General features: G+C 38.6%; 1 protein-coding gene across 1 annotated transcript in view; it reads right to left on the bottom strand.

The window, feature by feature from the left end:
- The window catches only part of LOC124134844, a 171,394-nt gene that overhangs the window by 2,212 nt on the left and 143,742 nt on the right, over positions 1-25,440 (bottom strand). Inside the window, exons 9-11 of the mRNA XM_046499905.2 lie at positions 7,809-7,918; positions 7,537-7,588; positions 1,250-1,606 (exon numbers count right to left, since the gene is read on the bottom strand). Of these exons, the coding sequence (XP_046355861.1) occupies positions 1,250-1,606; positions 7,537-7,588; positions 7,809-7,918 (519 nt within the window). The remainder of the gene's footprint in view (positions 1-1,249; positions 1,607-7,536; positions 7,589-7,808; positions 7,919-25,440) is intronic.

Genomic DNA, 25,440 nt, shown 5'->3' with positions numbered 1-25,440 from the left:
GATAAAAGCAAATAGAAGCACTCGCAACATGTATATCAGGCCATGCTACCAGTCATTGGGGTGTGCACTAAAACTAGATCCCATATGGATTCCACCCTTGATACTGCGAAGGCGGATGCAGGCAGATTGGTGTCCTGAAGCTCCAAGGTAGGTACCAGAGTTTGAAGTATACTGCTGTCCTATATACTCTCACTCTAGGTGTCCTATATCCTCTCACTCTACCTGTTCTATATATTCTAGGTCTTCCGTATACTCTAGGTGTTTTGTATACTCTCACTCTAGGTGTCCTATATACTCTCACTCTAGGTGTCCTATATCCTCTCACTCTACCTGTTCTATATATTCTATGTCTTCTGTATACTCTAGGTGTTCTATATATTCTAAGTCTTCCGTATACTCTAGGTGTTTTGTATACTCTCACTCTAGGTGTCCTATATACTCTCACTCTACCTGTTCTATATATTCTATGTCTTCTGTATACTCTAGGTGTTCTATATATACTAGGTCTTCCTTATACTCTAGGTGTTCTTTATATACTAGGTCTTCCGTATACTCTAGGTGTTCTATATATACTAGGTCTTCCGTATACTCTAGGTATTCTATATATACTAGGTCTTCTGTATACTCTAGGTGTTCTATATATACTAGGTCTTCTGTATACTCTAGGTGTTCTATATACTGTAAATCATGAAATTAATACGTCTCCAAAAGAAAGTGACCACTGGCCCCTAGCCAAAAATGTGACTCAATATGAATGCCACACCCCCTCCTCTCAAGCATCAGTGGATTTCTATCTAAAGAAAATGTCTTCCATATATTCTAGGTCTTCTGTATATTGTAGGTCTTCCGTATACTTTAGGCATTATATATATATATATATATATATATATATATATATATATATATATACTAGGTCTTCCGTATACTCAAGGTGTTCTATATATTGTAGGTCTTCCGTATACTCAAGGTGTTCTATATATTGTAGGTCTTCTGTATACTTTAGGCATTATATATAAATATACTAGGTCTTCCATATACTATAGGTGTTCTATATATTGTAGGTCTTCCGTATACTCTAGGTGTTCCATACATACTAGGTCTTCCGTATATTCTAGGTGTTCTATATGTTGTATGTCTTCCGTATACTCTAGGTGTTCCATACATACTAGGTCTTCCGTATACTCAAGGTGTTCTATATATTGTAGGTCTTCCGTATACTCTAGGTGTTCTATATGTTCTATGTCCTCACCACTCTCCGGCGGTTCAGCTGCTGCCTCCCCCTCCTCAACGTCATCAATCTCCACCTGGTCCGTCGTCCCGTCCTCCTTCTCCAGACCCACAGTGATGTCGGCGCCGCTGCTCGAACTCTTCAGTGTCCTGCCGACCAACAACTCATCCTGATACTCCTTCGTTTCAGCGCTGTCACAGCCGCCGCCTCTCTGGTAGCCGTCGTCCATGGTCCTGTCCTGTGCTGCTCTCTGAGAAGTGTGGTGAGGGTCCAGTTCCTCTGTGGCTGCTAGAGTGGAGGTGCGGTTGGTCTGATCGTCTTCACTTACAGGGATGTCTGCAGATATTGGCATGGAGATCTCCAGTTGTTGTGAGTCAGCTAACAATAGAAACAAGATATGTGTTAATATCTTCATATTGCTACAATGACGATCATATTCCTAGGTGTGATAAATTCATTAACACAGTTGGAGGTGTACATTGTTATTGTCATTTCCATAGAAACTAAAGAGGATTCACCAAAATATAATATCAAATGAACATAATCTGTAAATCTTGAAATTAACTCAAGCATGAATTGAATGCGAAAAATGCGAGTGATCTTCGTTTGCATTAATGAAACTTCGCATTTATGTCTCCAAAATGACTATCAACAATAAGACGGCCTCATTGCAGCATTACTAACTTGAATATATACAGAAATACTGTTTACTGAGCAACTTACTTACTTACTTACATTAGGAATTTAACGTGCGCTTTCCGACATATGCGTATTTTGCGCACGGGCCCACAAGGCCATTTGGTGTTTGACCGAAAAGGGTATGTCAGAAAAGGTGAGGCAACCCGGGTGGGGCTTTAAGGGCTGCTTACTTAATTTGAAGAACAAATTTGGAATTTTGAAATATGCCATGCAAAAGGTGTAACAAGTCCATAACAATGTCATTTAAAGAATAGGCATCTGGTGAGTTATCACAGCTGGGGTCATGAGTTCTACCCACTCGTGTCAAACTAGGCATCAATGACCACTTCAATCAGTGAACTGTTGTTGGTTCAATTATTTTATTGCCTTTGAACTTCCTTTCTGCCAGTCAACAGAATAAACATATAAACTGTGTGTTTGTTTTTAGGAAAACACTGTTTATTGTTATTAAGGAAGTGCTTTACTCAGTGCTAATAAGCGGTGATATTTTGGATTAAGGTAAGGATGTGTATCATTCCACTGGGGATGGGCTGGGGGAGTCGCATTGAGTCTCATTTTTGGCTAGGGGTCAGCAGTCATATAAATTTGAAGACGCATTAATTACAAGATTTACGGTAATTTGCAGAACAGTTTGATAATGTTAGAGAATTGCATAAAATTTGTATAAATGATAAAATGATAAAAATATATTATGAATTATAAGAAACGCTTGTTTTTAAGTTTCTTCTATTTTATACATTCAAATCATGATAAATACTATCCGACTTATCTAAAGAATATTTAAGAAATGTTTACATGGACAAATTCCATGTTAGATGCTACTGATATTTGATACTCAAGTTTCAGTGTTAAGACGATTCAATGCAATCTGTCTCACACTGGTTTAAATATCTCTGTTGGTGAAGCAATAGTGACTTTACTAAATATTCACCTGTACGCTACATCACGGGTAACCTTATATCAAAGAGATTGATCATATGAGTGACACCTGAGATTTACACCTGTCTCGTTACGACAGGTGAGTACATGTGTCAGTAGCAACACCTGTCTTCAACGCAACTCACTAAATCTGCCATCATGCTGTTTGCGTAGGTTGGAGGTTATTTAAAGAAAATAGTTCTATGTTAAGAAAGAAAAGTCTGCTTCAAAGAGCAAATCTCTTGTAGACCTGTCAGCGTAGAGATTTCGGTTGTCACTTATTCCTCACTCCTCTCATACAAATTCTTCCTATTAAGGACAATATTGTACCATAGCTTTGAATATGTGAGAAATATATTAATATCAAGGTAACTGTGAGTGAGTGAGTGAGTGAGTTTGGTTTTGCGCCGCTTTTAGCAATATTCCAGCAATATCACGGCGGGGGACACCAGAAATGGGCTTCACACATTGTACCCATGTCGGGAATCGAACCCGGGTCTCCGGCGTGACGAGCGAACGCTTTAACCACTAGGCTACCCGACCGCCCCAAGGTAACTGTGACAACTGAAGCATTATAATAACTATGACAACGTACACCATATATGGTGTTAATGATTGATCAATCTTCTCATGACACACCAGGGTCCACTTGCACAAAGCGATCTTGGCGCTAAGATGATCGTAACTCCCATACTTTAACATATAGGCTTACAATAGTTGTAGCGCTAAGATCGCTTTGTGCAAGTGGGCCCAGGTAGGTAAAACAGGACATAAACATACTGTGTTTTCATTGTAGAGTAGGTTACCTGTAGATTTAAGCATGCTAAATTGAATTTGGAACCGAATGTGCAGCATGAGGTTTCCAATGCTAAATTGAGCGCAGTTAAATCTTCAGGTAACCTAGATTTACACTGAAAACACTGTATGTTTATCTCCATTCAACCATGATTAAAAAACACCCAATTCTTTGGTGTTTGCAAATATATTGAGTGAAGAGGCATGGGTTGAAATGTATTGCCATTCATCCTTTGTATATTGTGGTAACTTTGCATGACTATACCTGCACATGAAATAATTAAAATATGCCTATTGACAATGACTGTAAAACAAGAACTATTCTAAAAATATTAGCTTCTGTGGTGATGCGGCAATCAAATCGTCTGTTTCAATCAGAGGGGGTTTATTGTGATTTGATACCTCTGATTGACCAATCAAAATCAAGTATTTTTGAAATTCATGGTAGAATACTGTTTTAATGCTTGTTGGTGGTCTAAAGGAAAGTCTCTCCTACAATTTGCCGTCCTTTTCAAAATGCTGTACATCTCTAATGTATTAAGAAAATAAAAAGACACAAAACTTATTGAATTTCTTTAAATTCTTTGAAGATGTAATCTAAATGACTACCCTAAGATTACATTTGTTACTATCTAGAAAATTAAAATCTTCTGATAACTCATTGATTCCAAGTACACTGGTGTTTGTGTAGACAAAAAATCTTAATTTTTTTTATTTTTGTAGACTTTTTGGTGTTTTGCTGAGGTGAGGTGAAGTGGAGTTTAATGTCGCTTCCAAGATTATTGCACTTATATAGCGATGTGCATGTATGTGTGTGTGGCTGCTTGTACTAGTCCACACTAATGCAGATTTTATAGTGCTATCCCACTGAGATACCATGCTGTAGTTTAACATGAATACCCCATCAGACACAATATACTGACGCTGAGCGGACCAATCATTGTTTTAGCCCAATAATGCTGAGCGCCAGGCAGAGTAACAACAAGTACCATCTTTTAATGTCTTTTGGGTAGGACGCTGCCAGGGATTGAACCCCGGACCTTCTGCTCTCCAGGTGTTTTGAGTTCTTGATAAATTCAGACATGATCAGAGTTATTTTTACCTTTGAGTTTAAATTACAACTTAACACTGTGTTGTTAATATAAAAAGAAATAAGGATGTACACGATAGTTATCAAGCTGTCTATTCATTTCACATTTATCCTTCTGGTTTATCATTACTCAATATTTCAACATATCACAAGAGTACTGTTTCACAGTAACTTAGTAGTCTGTCTTCCTGACTCAAGGAAATAATTCAAAAAAGGAATCCAGCTCAAGTCTAGAATGATCTGGCAAGTCTAGATTGCCTCGGCTCTGAAATTAAGGATTGCAATGGGCATCATTTGGAACTTAGTTTTAATTCTGTAGATATTTATTTTTAAAAAAGATCAACATATTTCTGGGACTAAGTATGAGTCTAACAGTTACTTTGCCATGAGTATAGTATAAAATACAATTTCACTGTATGTTGTAAATATAGTGTACAGTGGAATCAGTCCAACAGGATACTTACTAATCTGCATCTCTGCCAACACCAGACCATATTTACACCTTGGTTCATATTACTAGCCAATGGGAAATTGTCAATCATTAGATCAGCCTATCCAAAGTTATAATCCAAGAAAGCCCTCCAGTTGTGAAAAATGCCATTCATAACTCTCCTACATTTGTCTGCCATCTTCAGAACCACAAGAAAATGCTACCAAGAATATGTCCTGGTGTTTTCGCCCTAGGTTGTAGGGTCTGAACAAGTCTGAGTAAATAAATGAGCTAAACTAGTGAGCGAGTTGCCGAAAGAAGACAGCGTGAGGACTCCTGAAGTGAGTGAGGACACGAGGACAAGGCCGCCAGCAATACCAGACTAACAGGATCAATACCAACCAAGGAGAATAACAGTACTCCCCTCCAGCCACCACGTACAGCACACAAACAACTCAGTTCTACACCAGTGAGTCAGTGAAGACACAAGGCGATGTCTCAATCTGGTTTTGAAGAATATAGTACCCCATATTCCTAATAGCTTTTATCTATATGCATGAGGACCAAGTATGAGAAAGTACCGATTTAGAAGACATCATTAGGAGGCGTCATAATCTGGGGAATAACACTTCAGACCACTGGAGGAGGTCTCAAAACAACATAGCTCTATATGTAAAATCATCAACTCAGAGAAGAATATATTTAGAAGATGCAGAGATTGTTTATCCTGTATTGTACCAAAAAACATGACCTGCCTCCAATTACTGTCACTCTCTTAGTGGCCACAACACTTATAACACTTACAACACTTATAATTTGTTATTTTCACAAAGATATCTTTGATAGTATATAAGTGAAATGATGTCCTTTTTATTATCGCCTTCCTTGTGGTGCAATAATATGTATATAATAAAATGGAAATGTCCTGAATAAAAATAACAAGACAAAAAGTGAGCAGGACTAAAAAATACCCCTGATTTCGACTCCAACATATTCCTAAGTTCAAAACATGAATTAGCCATTTTTTCTCAGAAAATTCACTTATAGAAACTATACCCACAATTGGAAAAGAATCCATGAAGTAGTTTTCAAGTCATAGGTCGCACAAATTTTCGCATAATATTCTAAGTACACAACATGAAAATATCATATTTTTCAGAAAATACACATACATGTATCAAAATCAATCTTTTCATTGCACCTCTTCTATAGGTATAAAGAGTTTTCACCAAGTTTAGAAAGAATCTACATAGTAGTTTTAAAGTTGTAGGTCACAAAATAATGTCACTGGAAGGAAGGAATGACAGACAGAAGTTCGGGTGGACAGAATTCCTTGGTTAAACTATATACCCATCCTTTTAGGTCAGGGGTATAATAAAAGAAGTTTATTTATATTGCCCATTTTTCATACACAAATGTAATATAAGTTTTAAAAGTGATCAGGAATAATAAGCCTAAACATATTACAACGCTATATTTAACTCATTTGGCAATATATTTTCAACGTGATTACTAAACATGAATTGACAAGTCCCACACTGCACTTCCTGCATCTACGCTTGCTGCATCTACGCTTGCTGCAGCTCACTTGCTGCTGGTTCTCTCTGGTCAAGCATCCCTATTATAAATGACCATTCCATTACAACAGTGGAAACTGCTGCTTGGCATGGCCAGTGCAATTTAGTTCTATTATGCTGACCAATCCTAGCACAACATACTCATGAATTATGGTTGTGACATGTCACCATCTGGGTGAATACGGGTCTTAATAACTGGTCTCCAATACATAAATAACCATTTCTATATGACCATTATGTCCAATCTGCTACTGATTTAGGGGACATAATCTCAGTCATGGTTTGTGGAAGTCATATCTCAATGTCAGAATCTGACCGACACATGAACAGTTGCTTCTATAATTAAGTCAGAGAATTACGGGATATTAAATACCTTGCACCAATATGTCAAACTCAAACTGACATATAGTCATACTGACACTGATCTAGTTATATAATCTGACAGTCTTGTCATTTCTGAGGTCCCCACCCTCTCTCTTTCTTAAAACTGAAATTTGTCTTTGTATTTCTGCCGTCTGACACAGTCTGCTAAAGGTGTTGAACATCATGTGTTTTAGCTATTGGTGTCTCATTGGTTCAAGGAAGCAGTCTGATAAAGGTATGGGACATCATGTGTATTATCCACTTGTGTCTCATTGGTTCAAGGAAGCAGTCTGATAAAGGTATGGGACATCATGCGTATTAGCCACTTGTGTCTCATTGGTTCAAGGAAGCAGTCTGATAAAGGTATGGGACATCATGCATATTAGCCACTTGTGTCTCATTGGTTCAAGGAGGCAGTCTGTCTAAGTTCACTCACCAGTAGCTCCATGGAATGTGCGACAAAAAGATGGTGGCAGCGACTCTTGTTCCTGAAACAACAGTCTTCATGATAATTCACACATAACTTACAGTGGACTCAAAATGGACACCTTATATTCTGATGTTCTGTCAAAACCAATATAATGACTCCTTTATATTGTTGTTGTATATTAGTTCTCTTTACAAATAACTCACATATAATAACATCAAAATGTGTGTGTGTGTGTGACTGTAGTGTCTTTGATGGCATACACACAGTATATAGCCTACCTTGTGGGTTTGATGGTGATCGGGCTCTGACAACGCGGACTGTAGATGTAGCGTGTGTGAGAGAATACCTGCTCCTGGGGCTGCGAATATCCTCACTGCATTGTCAGGATCTGCAGACAGAAATAGTTTATATAAGCATGATGTCACAAGTATCCTTGTAATAGACTTGTCTTGAACACCTCAGTGACCACAATGAACATCTTCTTGTTTCGGCAGATTTCTAAAGCTCAATGCCGGAGGCTGACAATGACCTCAGTTTATTGGAAGCAAAGAAGCACATACAAAAAACATGCCATTATGTACAAATCCTCATTACAAATACAGTTTCGAAATTGATGAAATTCAGCTGAAAAGCCAGTTTTGGAAGAAAGACTAGCTATTCAGAACTAACTCCCAATACTTCCCCCATTTTGTTTCAACTGCAATTGAAAATATATTTTTTGTGTACATAATATTATCCTGTTTCAATAATGAAATTTATGATCTGATGAAACAGTCCATTTGGTGTAAAAGGAAAAGCAGTGGGGAAATTCTACGACTGGATCATCAACTCATTGATGACTGGTTTTTGTGAAAACTGTAAGTTACAATTCAACTTCATTACATTTTTCAATAGATATAATGAGAATCTCCAACAACATTCTTCCAACTTTTTCAGTTTGTAGACAGTAATAAGCAGTGTCTTAAGTGTAAAAAGTACAGCTAACAGCTTCAGTAGCAGAGCCATTAGTGATGTCATTTGATTGTGACGTCATGGTAAACAATGACCTTGAGCAATGGTCTGCAAAGCATTGTGATGCAATTTTTTGCAGGGATATCTACAATGTAGATATCGCTTGATCTCACCCAAGGATATCTCCTGTGGGAGCCAGTTTTGGATGATAAATAACATTATTGCTTCCCATTCCTGCATACATAAAGATGCACATAAGTCAAATTCATCATAACATACTGCCTTATGAAAAGTAGCTGGCTAGAAATGCAATCACCCATACACAACAGCTATCCTAATACACAAAACTGTTGGGGGCGGACATATAGACATGCCATCCTTCTAAACAATACTGTATAACCACAACTGTATTTTTTATCTCAAGTTAACACAAATACTATTTACTACTCCGAAAGCATTTAATTCCCTCAAACACTGATTCCATAACGGCAATATATAAGACAGCTACGCGATAATCCGAAAAAAACAATGAAGAATGTAGCATGGATTATTTCACGATAAAACATTGTTCTATCATGACATCATTTCTGGAGATTGGAACATGCGCTCGCAACTTGATGATGCCGTATATGGGATGACGTTATTTTTGAGAGGGGAGTGTCTAGTGAGTTGCTCCCCATAGATGTAGCTGGGCAAAGCAGATAAACTCAATGGCCGAACTATCGCATCCAAAAGCGGGAGTGATATGACAATCAGTATTGGGAGAAAAGGTAAAGGTAATCGACGTGAGGGTTGTGAGAATATGCGGGAAAAACCCACCCGTTCATACAATGGACTTGTCCGACATTGCTGGGGTCGGATTCTATTGAAAGAGTCATCATTATTTAAATATGGGTAAATATTTTAAAAACCTGTACATTTTATCATCATCCTTAAAGAGTCTGTACATAATGTTGATATCTTGGCATTTTGTCTTATAGCCAACTCTACATCCAACAGAAATAATACAGACCTCTTCAACTTGGAATATATCTCGTTACTCATGAAACAAGATCAGTGTATGACTCCATTTGTATACTTCAATATGACATTCACAACAAAATGTATAAATAGTGACATTATGACATTAAAAAAAAGTAAGTTTCTCAACAATCTTTCATCTCCATACCCCGGGGGATGCATTTCTAATGCCATGAAATTGGTAATAGCATATCATTAATTTCTCAAATAATTCAGTTATGAAAGAAAAATACCAGATCTATTATGATGTTTAGATATGAATTCATCTATTAAATATTTAGGCTAATTTGGACCTACCGATGACAATAACCATGGCAATTAATTACTGTTTACTATGATGCTAAAATATTTCAGACAACATCTCCAATTCATATTACACAAGCAACTGTCAAAGACCAAAACCTTACACAACCGGTTGTGAGGAATAAGATGACAAGTCTTAAACACCACCTGCTTCCAATCTGCTAATTAGAACAAAAGTCAGAATCACAAATGAACTAAATTAAACGGAATTGAATGAATGATTCCACTCTGAAACTTCCTCCCCCAATCAAGCTCGTCCAATTTACCCTGCACTTCCTTGACACAGGCAAACACAAGTCCATCAGGAGGGCGCCAGTATCCAGGATGTGTATCGCATCCTCTGAAGACAACACACAAATTGAGCCCTTCTTTTTCAACCACTATAACTTGTTTAAACACATTACAGTACCTTGATAAACAATCACTGACCATACTACAGCTCTTCCTTCACAAGATTCCTGCTGCCTTTCACTGACTATACCAAATAGTTGTTTATACAGTACAGACCTACACGAACTCCACAAGAATCCTGCTGCCTTTCACTGACTATACCAAATAGTTGTTTAATACAGTACACACCTTCACGAACTCCACAAGATTCCTGCTGCCTTTCACTGACTATACCAAATAGTTGTTTAATACAGTACAGTACCTTGGCGAACTCCACAAGATTCCTGCTGCCTTTCACTGACTATACCAAATAGTTGTTTACTACACTACAGTACCTTGACAAACTCCACGAGACTAGTGATCAGTGACAGCTGGCCACCTCCTAGTCAAGCAACTAATGCAATGATGAATACTGTTAATGAGTCCGCGTACAATAGGTCAGGAGTGAGTGGGGAGTATGTACAATCCTTTGTGTCTTCCGAAATCCAGACAGCCATTATATCATAATCCCTAATATCACAGAAAGTGTGTCAGATTTGTTAGGTTGTGTAACAATGCATGTAATTATGGAAGTAACGCTGACTGCCCACAAATATAATCTCATATCATGCACTTTAGCTGGTCTTTAATAATACAAATAATAAAAACCTTTGTTGCTAAAAATTTATATCAGTTTAAGTTATTTGAATTGTGGACCAGGGATAAATGCAGATTAGCAATGACAGGTAACGAAAGGTGGGACAAATAGGGCTGGGATGGGCAACTCGGTACTTGCATTGGGTGGTCTTGAGAAGAACGCAGGTACCAACAGGACTACCCGGACCTGTGGTTAGTCACAGGATATATTGTTTAATTACAAAAATTCCCTATAATTTGATGTCTTAACTACAAGTCACTACTGTTTGCATTTCTTTATGACTATGCACCCATCCCTTCTGACTTGTTTGAATAAGATAAAGCTTCAGTCAACTTCAGCGAATGCATGATCAGGCCATTTTACATGTGTATCTAAATACTTTTGCCAGGGCTAGAGTAAAACAATTCCCAATCAGACATTTTGTACCCAACTCTTTAAACCTACACCAGGTGACTGGGTTGGGGAGGGTAGTAGGTGGTCGGGTACCCGGGGAGTAAACTTGGCCTCATCCCAGCTCGAGACAAAAACCAAACTTGAAGCAGGCTGCATGTAGGCTGTCATTACAAAGCTATAGTATCAATGAAGACACAATTGATGAATGGATACATTGAAACGAAGAAAAATCCAAAAGTCAGTCTGGTCTTCAGGTTGTCATGTTTGATCAGTTTGTTGCAGACAGGCCAAGGATCATAATCGGGGAAAAGCCAGACACTAGATTCAAACCAGATTTGGGAAGTTATAGAAATCTGACAGCAAATCGATTCACCTGTACCTGTCATAGGAATATGTAGCTGTACAAAAAGAAATAAAAACATTATTTGCCCGCCTATCCAAGACCCCCCCCCCAAAAAAAATATTGACACATGTATCCAACGAGGCCAAAAGCCTCATTGGATGCATGGATCAATATAGAAAATAAAAAATTCTGTACAGCTATGTATGCCTATGGTTGGATATTGAAAAGAAAAAAAACATAAAACATGATTGCTAATGAAAAGATGACAGACTGCAACGGCCATGTTTGTAACTTTCAAACAAAACAAACACTGAATATCATTACACGTTATAGGGCTGGGATGGGTAACTCGGGTACCTGGGTCAGGTGGGTACTGAGTAGGACCCGGGTGCCCTCAGGACTACCCGGCCCCGTGACATATTGTTCAATGACTAGAACTCCATGGTCACACTACAAGTCACTAATGTTTTCATTTCTCTCTGACTGTGCACCCATTCCTTCTGACTTTTCATATGGTTGAATCAAGATATAACTTAAGTACACTTCAGTGTTTGCATGACCAGATTGTTTAATACATGTATCTACATATGTTTTGCAAGGGCTACAGTAAAATAATTCCCAATTGGACATTTTGTCCCCAACACTTTAGACTTAGACCGGGTACCCGGGTGGGTAGGGTAGTAGGGGGTCGGGTACCTGGGTAGTAAATTTGGACAAGACAAGGAAAAAATAAAAAATATATTGACCCATGTATTCTATGGGGCCACAAGCTTCATTTGATGAATGGATCAATTAAAAAAATATTGTTTTTTTATACAGCTATATATGCCTGTGGCTGAATATTGAAAAGAAAAAAACATAAAACATGACTGCTAGTGAAATGATGACAGACTGCAACGACCATATTTGTAACTTTCAAACAAAACAAACACCGAATATCATTACATGTTTCCCTATTGTCTCCATAAAGCTGCTATATCCCGTCTCCCAATACACAGCATATGGATAAGACAAAACTGCTAAAACAACCCGAACATTCAGAGAATAAAATCCATTATAAATCAGACATACAGAATGATGAGATAATTTCAAACATGTCACAAGTGTGACATATCTTACACGTACTCACCAAGATCCACAAGAACAAATTTCCCTCGCCATAAAACAAGCAGCCGCTCACCACAAAGAACACCGGCAGTATTTACAGGAACTATTACAAGACGGTGTGTGTGTGCTTGTGAGCAGGTAGGTCATGCCGTGAGGTGTTTAAAGCTATTATACTTCCCCCAACACACACTGCCCAGGCCCCTACACAGTGTGGCCTGTATCTGAGTGGAGAGCCAAAATCTGATCCTTGATGCAAATACAGCTCGGCACCATTGACGTATGCAGAGCGTAGTTCTCTAACGTACAGGCAGTAAATATCCTCTCGGCTAAGCTACCTTACTCCTGATCCAGTGTACCCTGGCATTTGAAATATCACAACCCTCGACAACCTCCACTTGTACCGCTTTGCTTGAACACTGCTATACTGCTAATATGTGTGGTGTCTGCTGCTACAGTGAACATTATGAGGGGTGTTAAAGGTTCTTGTCATCATTGTGGAGGAATCTGTCACAGTTTTAACAATCCCTCACGGAGTGGATAACCTGTCACATATTTAACAATCCTTCACAGATTGGATAACCTGTCACAGATTTAACAATCCCTCACAGATTGGATAACCTGTCACAGATTTAACAATCCCTCACAGATTGGATAACCTGTCACAGATTTAACAATCCCTCACAGATTGGATAACCTGTCACAGATTTAACAATCCCTCACGGAGTGGATAACCTGTCACATATTTAACAATCCTTCACAGATTGGATAACCTGTCACAGATTTAACAATCCCTCACAGATTGGATAACCTGTCACAGATTTAACAATCCCTCACAGATTGGATAACCTGTCACATATTTAACAATCCCTCACAGATTGGATAACCTGTCACAGATTTAACAATCCCTCACAGAGTGGATAACCTGTCACAGATATAACAATCCCTCACAGATTGGATAACCTGTCACAGATTTAACAATCCCTCACAGATTGGATACCCTGTCACAGATATAACAATCCTTCACATATTGGGTGAACTGTTACAGATTTAACAATCCCTCACAGAGTGGATAACCTGTCACATATTTAACAATCCTTCACAGAGTGGATAACCTGTCACATATTTAACAATCCTTCACAGAGTGGATAACCTGTCACATATTTAACAATCCCTCACAGAGTGGATAACCTGTCACAGATTTAACAATCCCTCAAAAATTGGATACCCTGTCACGGATTTAACAATCCCTCACAGATTGGATACCCTGTCACAGATATAACAATCCTTCACAGAATGGATACCTGTCACAGATATAACAATCCTTCACAGATTGGATAACCTGTCACAGATATAACAATCCTTCACAGATTGGATAACCTGTCACAGATTTAACAATCCCTCAAAAATTGGATACCCTGTCACGGATTTAACAATCCCTCACAGATTGGATACCCTGTCACAGATTTAACAATCCCACACAGATTGGATAACCTGTCACATATTTAACAATCCCTCACAGATTGGATAACCTGTCACAGATTTAATAATCCCTCACAGATTGGATAACCTGTCACAGATTTAACAATCCCTCAAAAATTGGATACCCTGTCACGGATTTAACAATCCCTCACAGATTGGATACCCTGTCACAGATATAACAATCCTTCACAGAATGGATACCTGTCACAGATATAACAATCCTTCACAGATTGGATAACCTGTCACAGATATAACAATCCTTCACAGATTGGATAACCTGTCACAGATATAACAATCCCTCACAGATTGGATAACCCTTCAAAGACTTAACAACCCATTTCAGAATTTACAATCCACCACACATAGACTCTTCCATGAGGGAGTCTGCATTATTTCATATAAAAACCAGGTGTCAGAGTAGAAGAGACATTTGTCATGATGGAGGAATGCTAAGCTCCCCGGAATACTAATCATCCATGCGAAACGAAACATATAAAAAACACAAACTTAATTCTCTGGGCGACAAGCAATACTAATGATGTAAGAAAAGAAAAAAGATATGCAAAAGATTTCTTCAGGTAGTACTGTATTTAGGATATGAGGCATGAAGAAATATCTGTAAAATATACCTACAGATTGCCTGATTGGGAGCTTTTAGTTAACTACTCCCTTGAATGTAAGCTTGTTATGTAATGGGCTTCGTCAAACAGCCGTCTGTCTCAGTAACCCATTGAGCTTCTCAATAGCTTGTTTACGTTGTTTGACATAGCAGGTACAGGGAGGTGCAATCATGCTGGAAGCAGCAGCATTGTGACCAGTTAGGGAGGGCTTCATGCATGGCTGCCACTTTAGCTAACCAGATTATCACCAGCAGATCTCGGCTGTGCAGATAATGAGCGACTAATTTGATTTATTCATCCAGCCTAACAGGTTTAATGTCCAGGTGAGCAGGTCTGAAGCATGACAAGAGAATCTCAAACAAGTTTGTAATACAAATGTTTAGGTGGTGTAACATTTAGAAAGATGGGAGTACAATTCCAGTTCAATTCAAATTTCAAAATTGAAAGAATGAGAAGCAAAGGCACATCAAATTACCAAATCCTGGGAACCCTAAAAATTGGTTATATCCAAAACTCACTGCAGCATAAGCCTGTTTATCCAGACTGGAGCATTCCCCATGAAACTGTCTGGTTAAGAAAACCATGAATCTGAACATAGACACTACATAGCATTCATTGTATGAGAGAGTGACTGAGTTGGGTTTATTGCCAGTGTGAACAGTATTCCAGCTATATATCACTGCGTGTCATCTTCATGTGGGAGGAAGGCCTGAAGTGATGCAGGTCTCAAACATTCCATGGCATAAAGTGATGCTTGCACATGAACACTCCCAGCAGGAATTGTCCTGAAGGAAGGGTTTTATTCCCTGTAAAATGGTAATTATCACTGGCCGTATTTTTTCCTGGCTTATATTGGGATGAGATAACATAACATAAAATAGTGTGGTACTTTAAGAACATTCAGTATTTAAGAGAGATTGCAAACACTAGCTACATCACATGGAGAAAAAAAATTAACAAGCAAAAATTAATAGAACTAATATTGAAAGTTGATGTACACGATATGGTCATGTTACCAATGTTGTGCAGGTAATATTATATTATGCAAACTTGAATACTGTATTCGACATAATAAGCGCCCAGGGTGATCTCAAAGTTAGAAATAGGGGGCTCTTATTAGAACATTATTTTGGTGAAAAACAACAGAGTTGAAAGATCGTAAATTTTGTGGTTTATGCTGACAGCCTGAAATGTTCATATACGACAGATATATTTTTCCCAGAATTTAATTTCCCATAATTAAGAATGCATGTAACATACGTATTATACATGAATAAATAAGTCCTGTGTACATTGATCAATCGGAAGGGGTGCTAATTGGGATTGTTCACTAGCCAATATATTAGAAAATATCACCGTGGGCGCTTATTACGTCGAATACGGTAAATGGGAAAAGATAACATTGTGCAGTTTGGAATATTATTTGACTTCATTAAGCATGTTCTTGAAATTATTTCATAGTCATTATTTAGCTTTTCAAATAATTCATTTCTGTTGCTTTCATATATGCAGTGTCATATCTGCATTGTAAGTTTTCAGATCTTAACACTGACTGACAATAAGGTAAGATATGAAAATATATTACACTCTGGTAGATGGAGCAAACAGCTTTGAGATATTCAATCCAGAATCACATTGCAGTGACCTCATCTTGCATTATGCCTGCTTGACGAAAACCAAGCCAAAAATATAACACCTTTTTTCTTTGTCACACAATCCACAAATAGCCTGCTTAGTGATAGAAGCTGAAACCTTACCATGCAAACTTTGTTTAAAATCAAAACTACCCATGGCTAATTTAGAGAGCCATGAAAACAAGTTCTTGACTTTGATATGCTGCACTGGGAGAAGAAAAGTATAGTTGTAATTATCACGGGGCTAGAGGGCACCTGCCACACTGACAGATGGCGCAGGGGGCTTTGTGAGGATACAGTCATGTTTACATAAAATGGATAAATGTTGTTGTTTTTTAATCAAGCAAATTGTATCTGGAGATTATTTTGATCATTTATTTCAGGACTTCTATGTGTTTATGTGAATCCAACAAAAGTCCCTGCATTATGTAAAACTGAATTGTGGATGGATTGAGAAAGTGATATTTTAACTGCACAAAACATATAGAGAGATTTCCCAGTTGTGATTAAAAGAACAGATTCAAACTTAAATGCTCCTGATTAAATGATTTCGTAAATTTTCCGAAGAAACAGATCTTTGTAAATATCAGTAACAACAGTAAGCAAAGTCCTTCATGGAAAATAATCTTAACCCACTGAGCAGTATTTTTTAAACATTTGGTTGAAACTTGATTAAATATTGTCTTAACAGAGTGTAACAGTTTAAAGACATGAAATTCTGTTTTATTAAATGTGTGAGGTTTCCTGTTATATGTGAGCGTGATCTGTGATACAAATGTATGAATTTAATGCCAAACGTGTGTCTCATGCCAAATGTGTGAGTTTCAGGCCAAATGTGTGTCTCATGCCAAATGTGTAAGTTTCAGGCCAAATGTGTGAGTTTCAGGCCAACTGTGTGAGTCTCAGGCCAAATGTTTGACAGTTGACATGTATGCTGATTTCCAAAAAGAATTTCAAATGACACCACGCTTAATGTCACTGAAACTTAAGTATACAAAATTTATGCTAAAGGTCAATACAATCCATTCCATTCAATGTTTTCTTAGAAATTACTTCCACCTCCAACAGGCTAAGTTCAGTAACCGTCACACTAGTGTTCAACAAACCCTTAATATTGTTGACTACAAGTAATAACCTCTCTCACTCACATAGTCTACTAATAACTCATGTGTCGTAACAAACTTACCCTAGTCACCGAACTAGTTGAGCAGCTTCCACCTACACAAGACACTACTCCCAGCTCTGTGATGAAGCAACCTCCCTGCCTGTATAGAAAGGACAAGATCTGCTGGCAGCCACGCTGCCTGTATAGAAAGGACAAGATCTGCTGGCAGCCATGCACTAAGGCACCTCTGGACATTCATCACCTTCCCTTCATAACACTATATTAACTTCTTGTAATTAGACACTATTTTCATCATGAAAATGCAAAATAGAAACCGACTTTCAGAGCATCACTTTGACTTGTCATTAGTCCTGCACCATGACCGTGGAATATATTTATTTTATGAAAAAATAATAATCTAGAAATGCATACAAAAGCAAGTCTAGCCAGCTCAAGGTAGCTCTATTCCACAGCGAATGTCAATATCGGTAAAACAACTATACATAACATTAACAAGTCGAGCGGAGGTACCGGCTTGTACACACAAAATACAGGTGTGCGGAGATTCCGGCTCATACACAAGAACCTTGGACGAGATTCCACCGAGCGGCACATCCTGATCGCGGTCGCCCTTGCAGTCGGAATACTAGACTGCTCGATACATTTAGTATCACAGGTGTCACATTGAAACAGAAAATAAACATTGTTGAAGTAAGACACACTGATGAATCAGCATAGGGAATTTTTTTATATTTTTAGAGTCAAGAAGGATATTGTGTAATATAAGATTTCAGAGACTAAATGTTAGTCTAACTTGTCATGTACCATCCCAGTTTTTTCCATTGAGATGAGGCTAGGGTAGTAGGCATTGTTTAACAGAAAATAATGATAATGGCATCTTAGACTTTTCATGGAGCGTGTCCATTAGTGTCCCTTGAGGTTCCGACTTGCAGAGTCGAAGTAATTACTCCATTTTATGTTTAATTACGTTGAAGAAAACAGATAACTTGTTACTATTCTCTTCAATACAATAAGACTTACAATAATATTGATCCCCATTGCCTAAAACCGTTTCCATAATAGGGATCAATATTTATCTACTTAGTTCATTGTTCCCAAGAGACAACAGTTGGGTGAACTGAATGACATTCAGCTTGTGATGATGCTTGATGTCTTATTACAGGACCCGTGAAGATCCGGGGTATAATAGGTCTTCAGCAACCCATGCTTCTCTCCCCGTGAAGATCCGGGGTAGAATAGGTCTTCAGCAACCCATCCTTGTCTCCCCGTGAAGATCCGGGGTATAATAGGTCTTCAGCAACCCATTCTTGTCTCCCCGTGAAGATCCGGGGTATAATAGGTCTTCAGCAACCCATTCTTGTCTCCCCGTGAAGATCCGGGGTATAATAGGTCTTCAGCAACCCATCCTTGTCTCCCCGTGAAGATCCGGGGTAGAATAGGTCTTCAGCAACCCATTCTTGTCTCCCCGTGAAGATCCGGGGTATAATAGGTCTTCAGCAACCAATGCTTGTCTCCCCGTGAAGATCCAGGGTAGAATAGGTCTTCAGAAACCAATGCTTGTCTCCCCTAAAGATCCGGGGTAGAATAGGTCTTCAGCAACCAATGCTTGTCTCCCTGTGAAGATCCGGGGTAGAATAGGTCTTCAGCAACCCATGCTTGTCTCCCCGTGAAGATCCGGGGTAGAATAGGTCTTCAGCAACCCATTCTTGTCTCCCCGTGAAGATCCGGGGTAGAATAGGTCTTCAGCAACCCATTCTTGTCTCCCCGTGAAGATCCGGGGTAGAATAGGTCTTCAGCAACCCATTCTTGTCTCCCCGTGAAGATCCGGGGTAGAATAGGTCTTCAGCAACCCATTCTTGCCGTAAAAGGCGACTACACTTGTTGTAAATGACAACGAACGGGATTGGGTAGTCAGGCTCGCTAACTTGTTTGATGCATGTGATTGTATCCCAACTGGATCGATGCTCATGATGTCAATCACTGGATTGTCTGGTCCAGACTCGATTATTAACAGACCACAACCATATAGCTGGACTATTGCTGAGTGTGGCATCAAACAACAAACAAACAATTTATTACAGGGGGTCTATCATGGTTCAGAGGTTTTTGATGCACTACTGTACTGAAAACAATGACCCTCCCCGAATGCTTATCATATTTATGGATGACTCTCCCCTTATCCTTGTATATCTATGACTCTCTCTGAAAAGTCAAAAGGCAAATGGATTTTAGTATAAAATGTCCATTTTTTCATGACCCTCCCCAAATGTGTGTATTATTTTTAGAGACTGTCATAGTTTTGGTGATGCTCCCCTGATTCCCTCCACTCCCCCTATGATAAATGACCAGTCCCTAAGGTAATGAGAATCTAATTGTTGTGATTTGGGAGATTCTGGTTATCGTACCTCAATGATGTGAATTGAGTCAGTCTAACCCTGACTCAATAATTTACAGGCTGCCACTGCTATTTTGCATTTTACACCCAGTGGAATCTGATTTGGTGGATAATCAAGACTGGTTATTCTCTGGCATTGACATTTGATATTCACACTTCATTGCTGTGATCTTTGCTTCTGATCATATAAAAATATAATTACTAAATTCAAGCATTTAGATTATGTTGTTAATGCATGATTATGTATACATATCTGTATTAATGTTCTGTGCATAAGCCTGGCCTAAAATTTGCGAAACAAAAATTAAAAAGAAAAGAATAAATGTAAAATTTGCAAATTTTCTGTTTGTATTAATATTACAGCATTCTATATCAATAAAAAAAGGAGATCAACATCAAATCAACTCTGAAAGCGAACAATGTTTTTAACATATTGCCTTCTCCATCACACAAATAGACCAAGTAAAGCCAAAAACAGAGAGAACAAATTTGTCTGGCTTAAAAATTGAATTTAATGAAAAGCTAGTCACATGCTGACTTTAACATTTGAGAAACACTGACATGTACCTGTGTGAACTGGGGGCAGCTGTGTGTGTCTGTCACCTACAGGAGTGTGTGATGTACAATGTATCTCGCAGAGGTCACAACCTCAACACAAATAGATGACAGACGTCACAAGATGAGCTTGGTATGTGAACATCTCCTCCTCGGATTTCATTCTACAAATATCACCCTGGGTCTCATGCGCCACAATGTGAACCCGTTATCACATACTTGATGCTCCATCTATATATCAGTCTGTGCCATCTTGACAATGAACATTTCTTAACATTTATATTTATAGACCATGATGACTAATGGATTCTGTCAGAAAGTGTGCTATACACCTTTCTTCACATCCTGATCACACTGCTTCCCATTGTTTCATCTCTCGTACAGATCCCAGAGCACATATTTAATAGAAATCACCTCCATTCCATCCCTCATCCCTTCTCAACTCTATCTGCCTATACTCAACCCCTTCTCAACTCTATCTGCCTATACTCAACCCCTTCTCAACTCTATCAGCCTATAATCATCACCTTCTCAACTCTATCAGCATATACTCAAACCCTTCTCAACTCTATCTGCCTATACTCATCACCTTCTAAACTCTATCAGCATATACTCAAACCCTTATTGTTCCATGGTGTACTTTAAAGTGACTGATATCACTTGTGATGGTCACATGATGAAGTGTTATCAGTTATCAAGCACAGATAACCAAGTGCCTACCACTACATGCAGATATAATGAATGAATGTTGTTTCACACTAGTCAGCAACATTCCAGCTGAATACCTTAAGCCTCCAGTCACATCACGACAGCACACCCGTGGTAACCAGTGTGAACAACAAACCATATTATAGTGAGTGGAGTTTTTCAGTTTTATCATGGACAGCAGTTTGATGATGATTGTTTGTTTGTTTGTTGTATAACACCGCCCTCAGCAATATTCCAGCTATGTAACGGCAGTCTGTAAATATTTGAGTCTTGACCAGGCACCCGTTCCACAAAGCGATCTTAGTGCTAAGTTGGTCGTAACTCCAATACTTTATCACAGGCTTACGATCAACGTAGCACTCAGATCGCGTTGTGGAACGGGGCCCTGACAATCCAGTGACTGACACAATGAGCATCAATCCATGCAATTGGGATATGATGGCATGCATCAACCAAGTCAGCAAAGCCTAAAGTGAAGCAGGTGATAAAACTTTGATAAAACCCATGATCACGGGTTTGACGGTGACAAACCTAGAGCCTAGGTGAATCTGGTATTCAAGGAGACATGATCATAAGTTTCCATCAGCGGATGAAAGAAAGCACATGAACCAGCTGCAGACTGCTATCGGGATGTGATAGCGAGTCAGATTGCACTATCCAATCTCCATCTAACCTTAATCAACTATATGACAAGTATTGGTACAGAGAAACAACCACCCACCAGGGTCAAACCTTTAAGTGAGTGAGTGAGTTGGGTTTAATGCTGCTTTGAACAGTATTCCAGTTGTATCACTACGTTTTAAGGGAGATGGGGAACTACATATTCAGTGTAGTTATTTGTCAAAAGTGGAGTTTTATTCCCCACGAAAGTGTAGTTACACAAACACTAAGTCTATTAAAATGTATAATTTTGACAGAAACAAGCAACTACATATAAATTGAAAAGGAGCCCCAGTGAGATGATGCCTGAACCTGTTGAAAATCTAGACTTGCTTTACATAGGGCCATATGATTACAGAAGGGCTGGGCGAAATGGAAAATATTATGTTTCAGGGCTGTGAGACAGACTAGAGTGTAACAAGTGGTTTCTATTGATAGATTCAATAGCTGCTTGTCTCTTCTGATCAAACACAATCAGCAATGTTATCATAATCCTAGATATCTAATAGTTATCTCATATTCCAATTTAATAATTTATAACCACTTCATCACTGCAGTTTTGAGCAAACTAAATCAGTTACCTATGTATGTTGGATGCAATACTTAGGCTAGTGTTCAGAGTCTTCCTTGACTTACAAAAGTGGGGGTCTTTTAAGGGCCCTTGCAGGCAATATGGATCCCGTAAAGTAATGAAATGGTGTAGTGTACTGTACATTGGGATGATTACCTTCGAGCCTGGATTGAATCAATGATCATGTGGGTGCTGGTCATGCAATGACAGATGCCCAAAACTGGGTTTAACGTCGCATGTGTGTGTGTGTGTGTGTGTGTGTGTTTGTTTGTTTGTACTAGTCCGGACTAATGCCGATTTATAGTGCTAGCTCACTAAGATACCATGCCATGAATACCCCACTCTTACACAGTATACGGACTCCGAGCCAACCAGTCCTTGTTTTAGCCCCTTAATGCCGAACGCCAGACAGAGTAACAACAAGTACCATCTTTTAACGTCTTTTGATACGAAGCGGCCGGGGATCTAACCCCTGACCCTCTGTTATCCGGGCGAAAGCTCTACCCCTGTGTACATTATGAATATTATTACTTTCCTGCGTCAATTTTCTATTATTGTGCAGACTGGACTCACGTAAAACCCTGTGTTTAACACTGTCACTGTCCAGGCAAGTCTGACAGTATCTGTCACGTTAAATGTTCTTACACTTTCACAGTCATAGAAGGCCCTGGGGTTGCGCTTAGTAAACTTGATAAAGGTAGTTTGAAAAGTAATAATTTGTCTTTTCCATGTTTTTGTTACATATGTTAACATATTAATAATCCAAACAATTTATCATAAAGTTATTAATAATTCAAAAGAAGGGCACATTTCGAATGATCAGCGGATCTCGGCAGCTAAGGGGAGCAACTCTGCATCGTAAACTACAGCACTAGTAGAATAAGAATAAAAAACACCTAAAGAGACACCTACCTCAATTGCATGTAAGAATATATGAAGGATCCCCTTATAGTGATTGACAAGTGACTGACACGGTGACTTCAAACATAATAATGATTACTTACACAATAATTAGTAATACCATCACAATTGACCAAATTTTGAGTTATACCATGATTATTTACAAAGGAGTGACTTAACAAGGGACAACCTGGGATTTTCCCTGGAATGAGTTCAAACACAACGGTCTGAATTATAACTGATGCTTTACACGAGGCTGAGTTATGCCCAGATTATCATCAATCAAATGAGAGACACCATTCACACTGTAATCACCACTCCAGTGTGCTATTAGACATGTCTAACATTAACTATCAGATCACCCAACACCAATTTTAATCAAACACATTTCAGGAAACTACCAATTTCAGTAAATCATGGAATTTAATCTGAGTTGGTTCACACTGCTCCCTACTAGGAAACTATATGGTATATTTCTTCCAATGGAGAGTTCACTAAGCGTTCACTATGGAGAGTTAAACAGCATAGAAGGAGAAAATAAGATGTATGACCAGGAATGTCCGATTCTGAGCCTGACTTGTCACCCTTCACTGAACTTGACCTAAGGCCATTACAAATTAATAGTTAGATTTTCCTCCCTGTCCATCTGACCGCCAAACCCCGCCTCACATCATTATATTGTTCTCAAGTAGCTACAGACTTACAAATCACTGTACATGTAATACTGTTTCTTTAAAATACAGCATATCTATAGTTCTACCAAGCATTCCTGCCTCGTGTGAATCAGATCCCTCAACAGGTGATGTACACTCAGATGTAGTCTGTCTCATAGACCCTGATACAAATATATATCAAATACAGCCCATGCAAGTCTATAATGTTTGGCAAGTCTAGATTACTGCAGTATCTGAAAATGAAGAGAGTAACTGGGCTCCCTTTTATTATATTTTTATTAAGATAACTGAACTGATTTCTGTACGATATGTTCATTTCAGAGACTAGAAGTTAGTCTAACTCAGATGCCTTAAACAGTTTGTTTGAAAGAATTAAATGTAGAAATGGAACACCTCCTGGCTCATGTCAAATTTAACGAAAGAAATGGATGAAATTTAACAATGAATTTATTTTCAACTTGAAAAGGCATTTTAACTCAAGTACGAAATAAGATCAAATTGTCAAATTTGGATGAAATCTAATAATTTCTTGTGGTCTACTACTCCACTCAGATACCCTCTACTTCTTAACACAAGCCCTAAGTGGGGCATAGGGTAGCCCAGTGGTACAAGCGTTGGTTCGTCATGCTGCAGACCCAGGTTCGATTCTCCACATGGGTACAATGTGTGAAGCCCATTTCTGGTGTTCCCCAAAGTGATATTGCGGGGCAAAACACATACTCATAACTTAAGTTTCACTTGTTGAAGGGCAGTGCACAGCCTCATATTGAAAACACATGGCCATCAACCCCACTTCTTCTGTACCATCACTCACACAGTGAAACATAACACCCCATGACGGATCAGACGCTGACTGAATTATTGTTCTACAACTGGTGATACATACCTCGGACTCAGTAGATTTACATACACTGAAGCTTTGTGGACTTTGTGAACTCCATAAACTCAGGATACTGTCTAAGAACATGTTACTTTAAGGTAATAAAACCCAAATAGCTCTACGTATATTCTAATAACTCTATTTATTACGTACAAGAGCAAACATATTCGGGTTTATAAAAATCTTATGTGCCCTCAGGCCATATCACATCACGAGACAAAGGTGTATTGTTTATGTAATCCGGACGTCATTGTTTATGTCATTCAAATCTCATTATGACGTGAGGTCGGAATGACGTCAAACTAGAAACGACTTCATAGCTGAAGATTGTTGACGTCATTCGACAAATTATGGTTCCGCTGCTGTTGCGACTCGCTGCCCTTTTAGGTAAACACTAAAATTCGTCTCTGTACGTAGACATCTTCTTCCACATATCATTGCCTCTGCTTCCAAAAGTCTTAATAGAGTCAAGTTCGTCTACCCCGGAATCAACAGCCACTGAGACTGGGGGTGCTGGAGTAGAACCGATCTCCTTCTATTTGACCACCCAGAACAAACAAGCCA

Source organism: Haliotis rufescens, unplaced genomic scaffold, assembly GCF_023055435.1.
Source record: "Haliotis rufescens isolate VD_foot unplaced genomic scaffold, xgHalRufe1.0.p SCAF_3, whole genome shotgun sequence".
Classification (NCBI taxonomy): Eukaryota; Metazoa; Mollusca; class Gastropoda; order Lepetellida; family Haliotidae; genus Haliotis; species Haliotis rufescens.
Note: the sequence above shows the minus strand (reverse complement) of the source record. Positions and strands in the feature narration are given on the sequence as shown.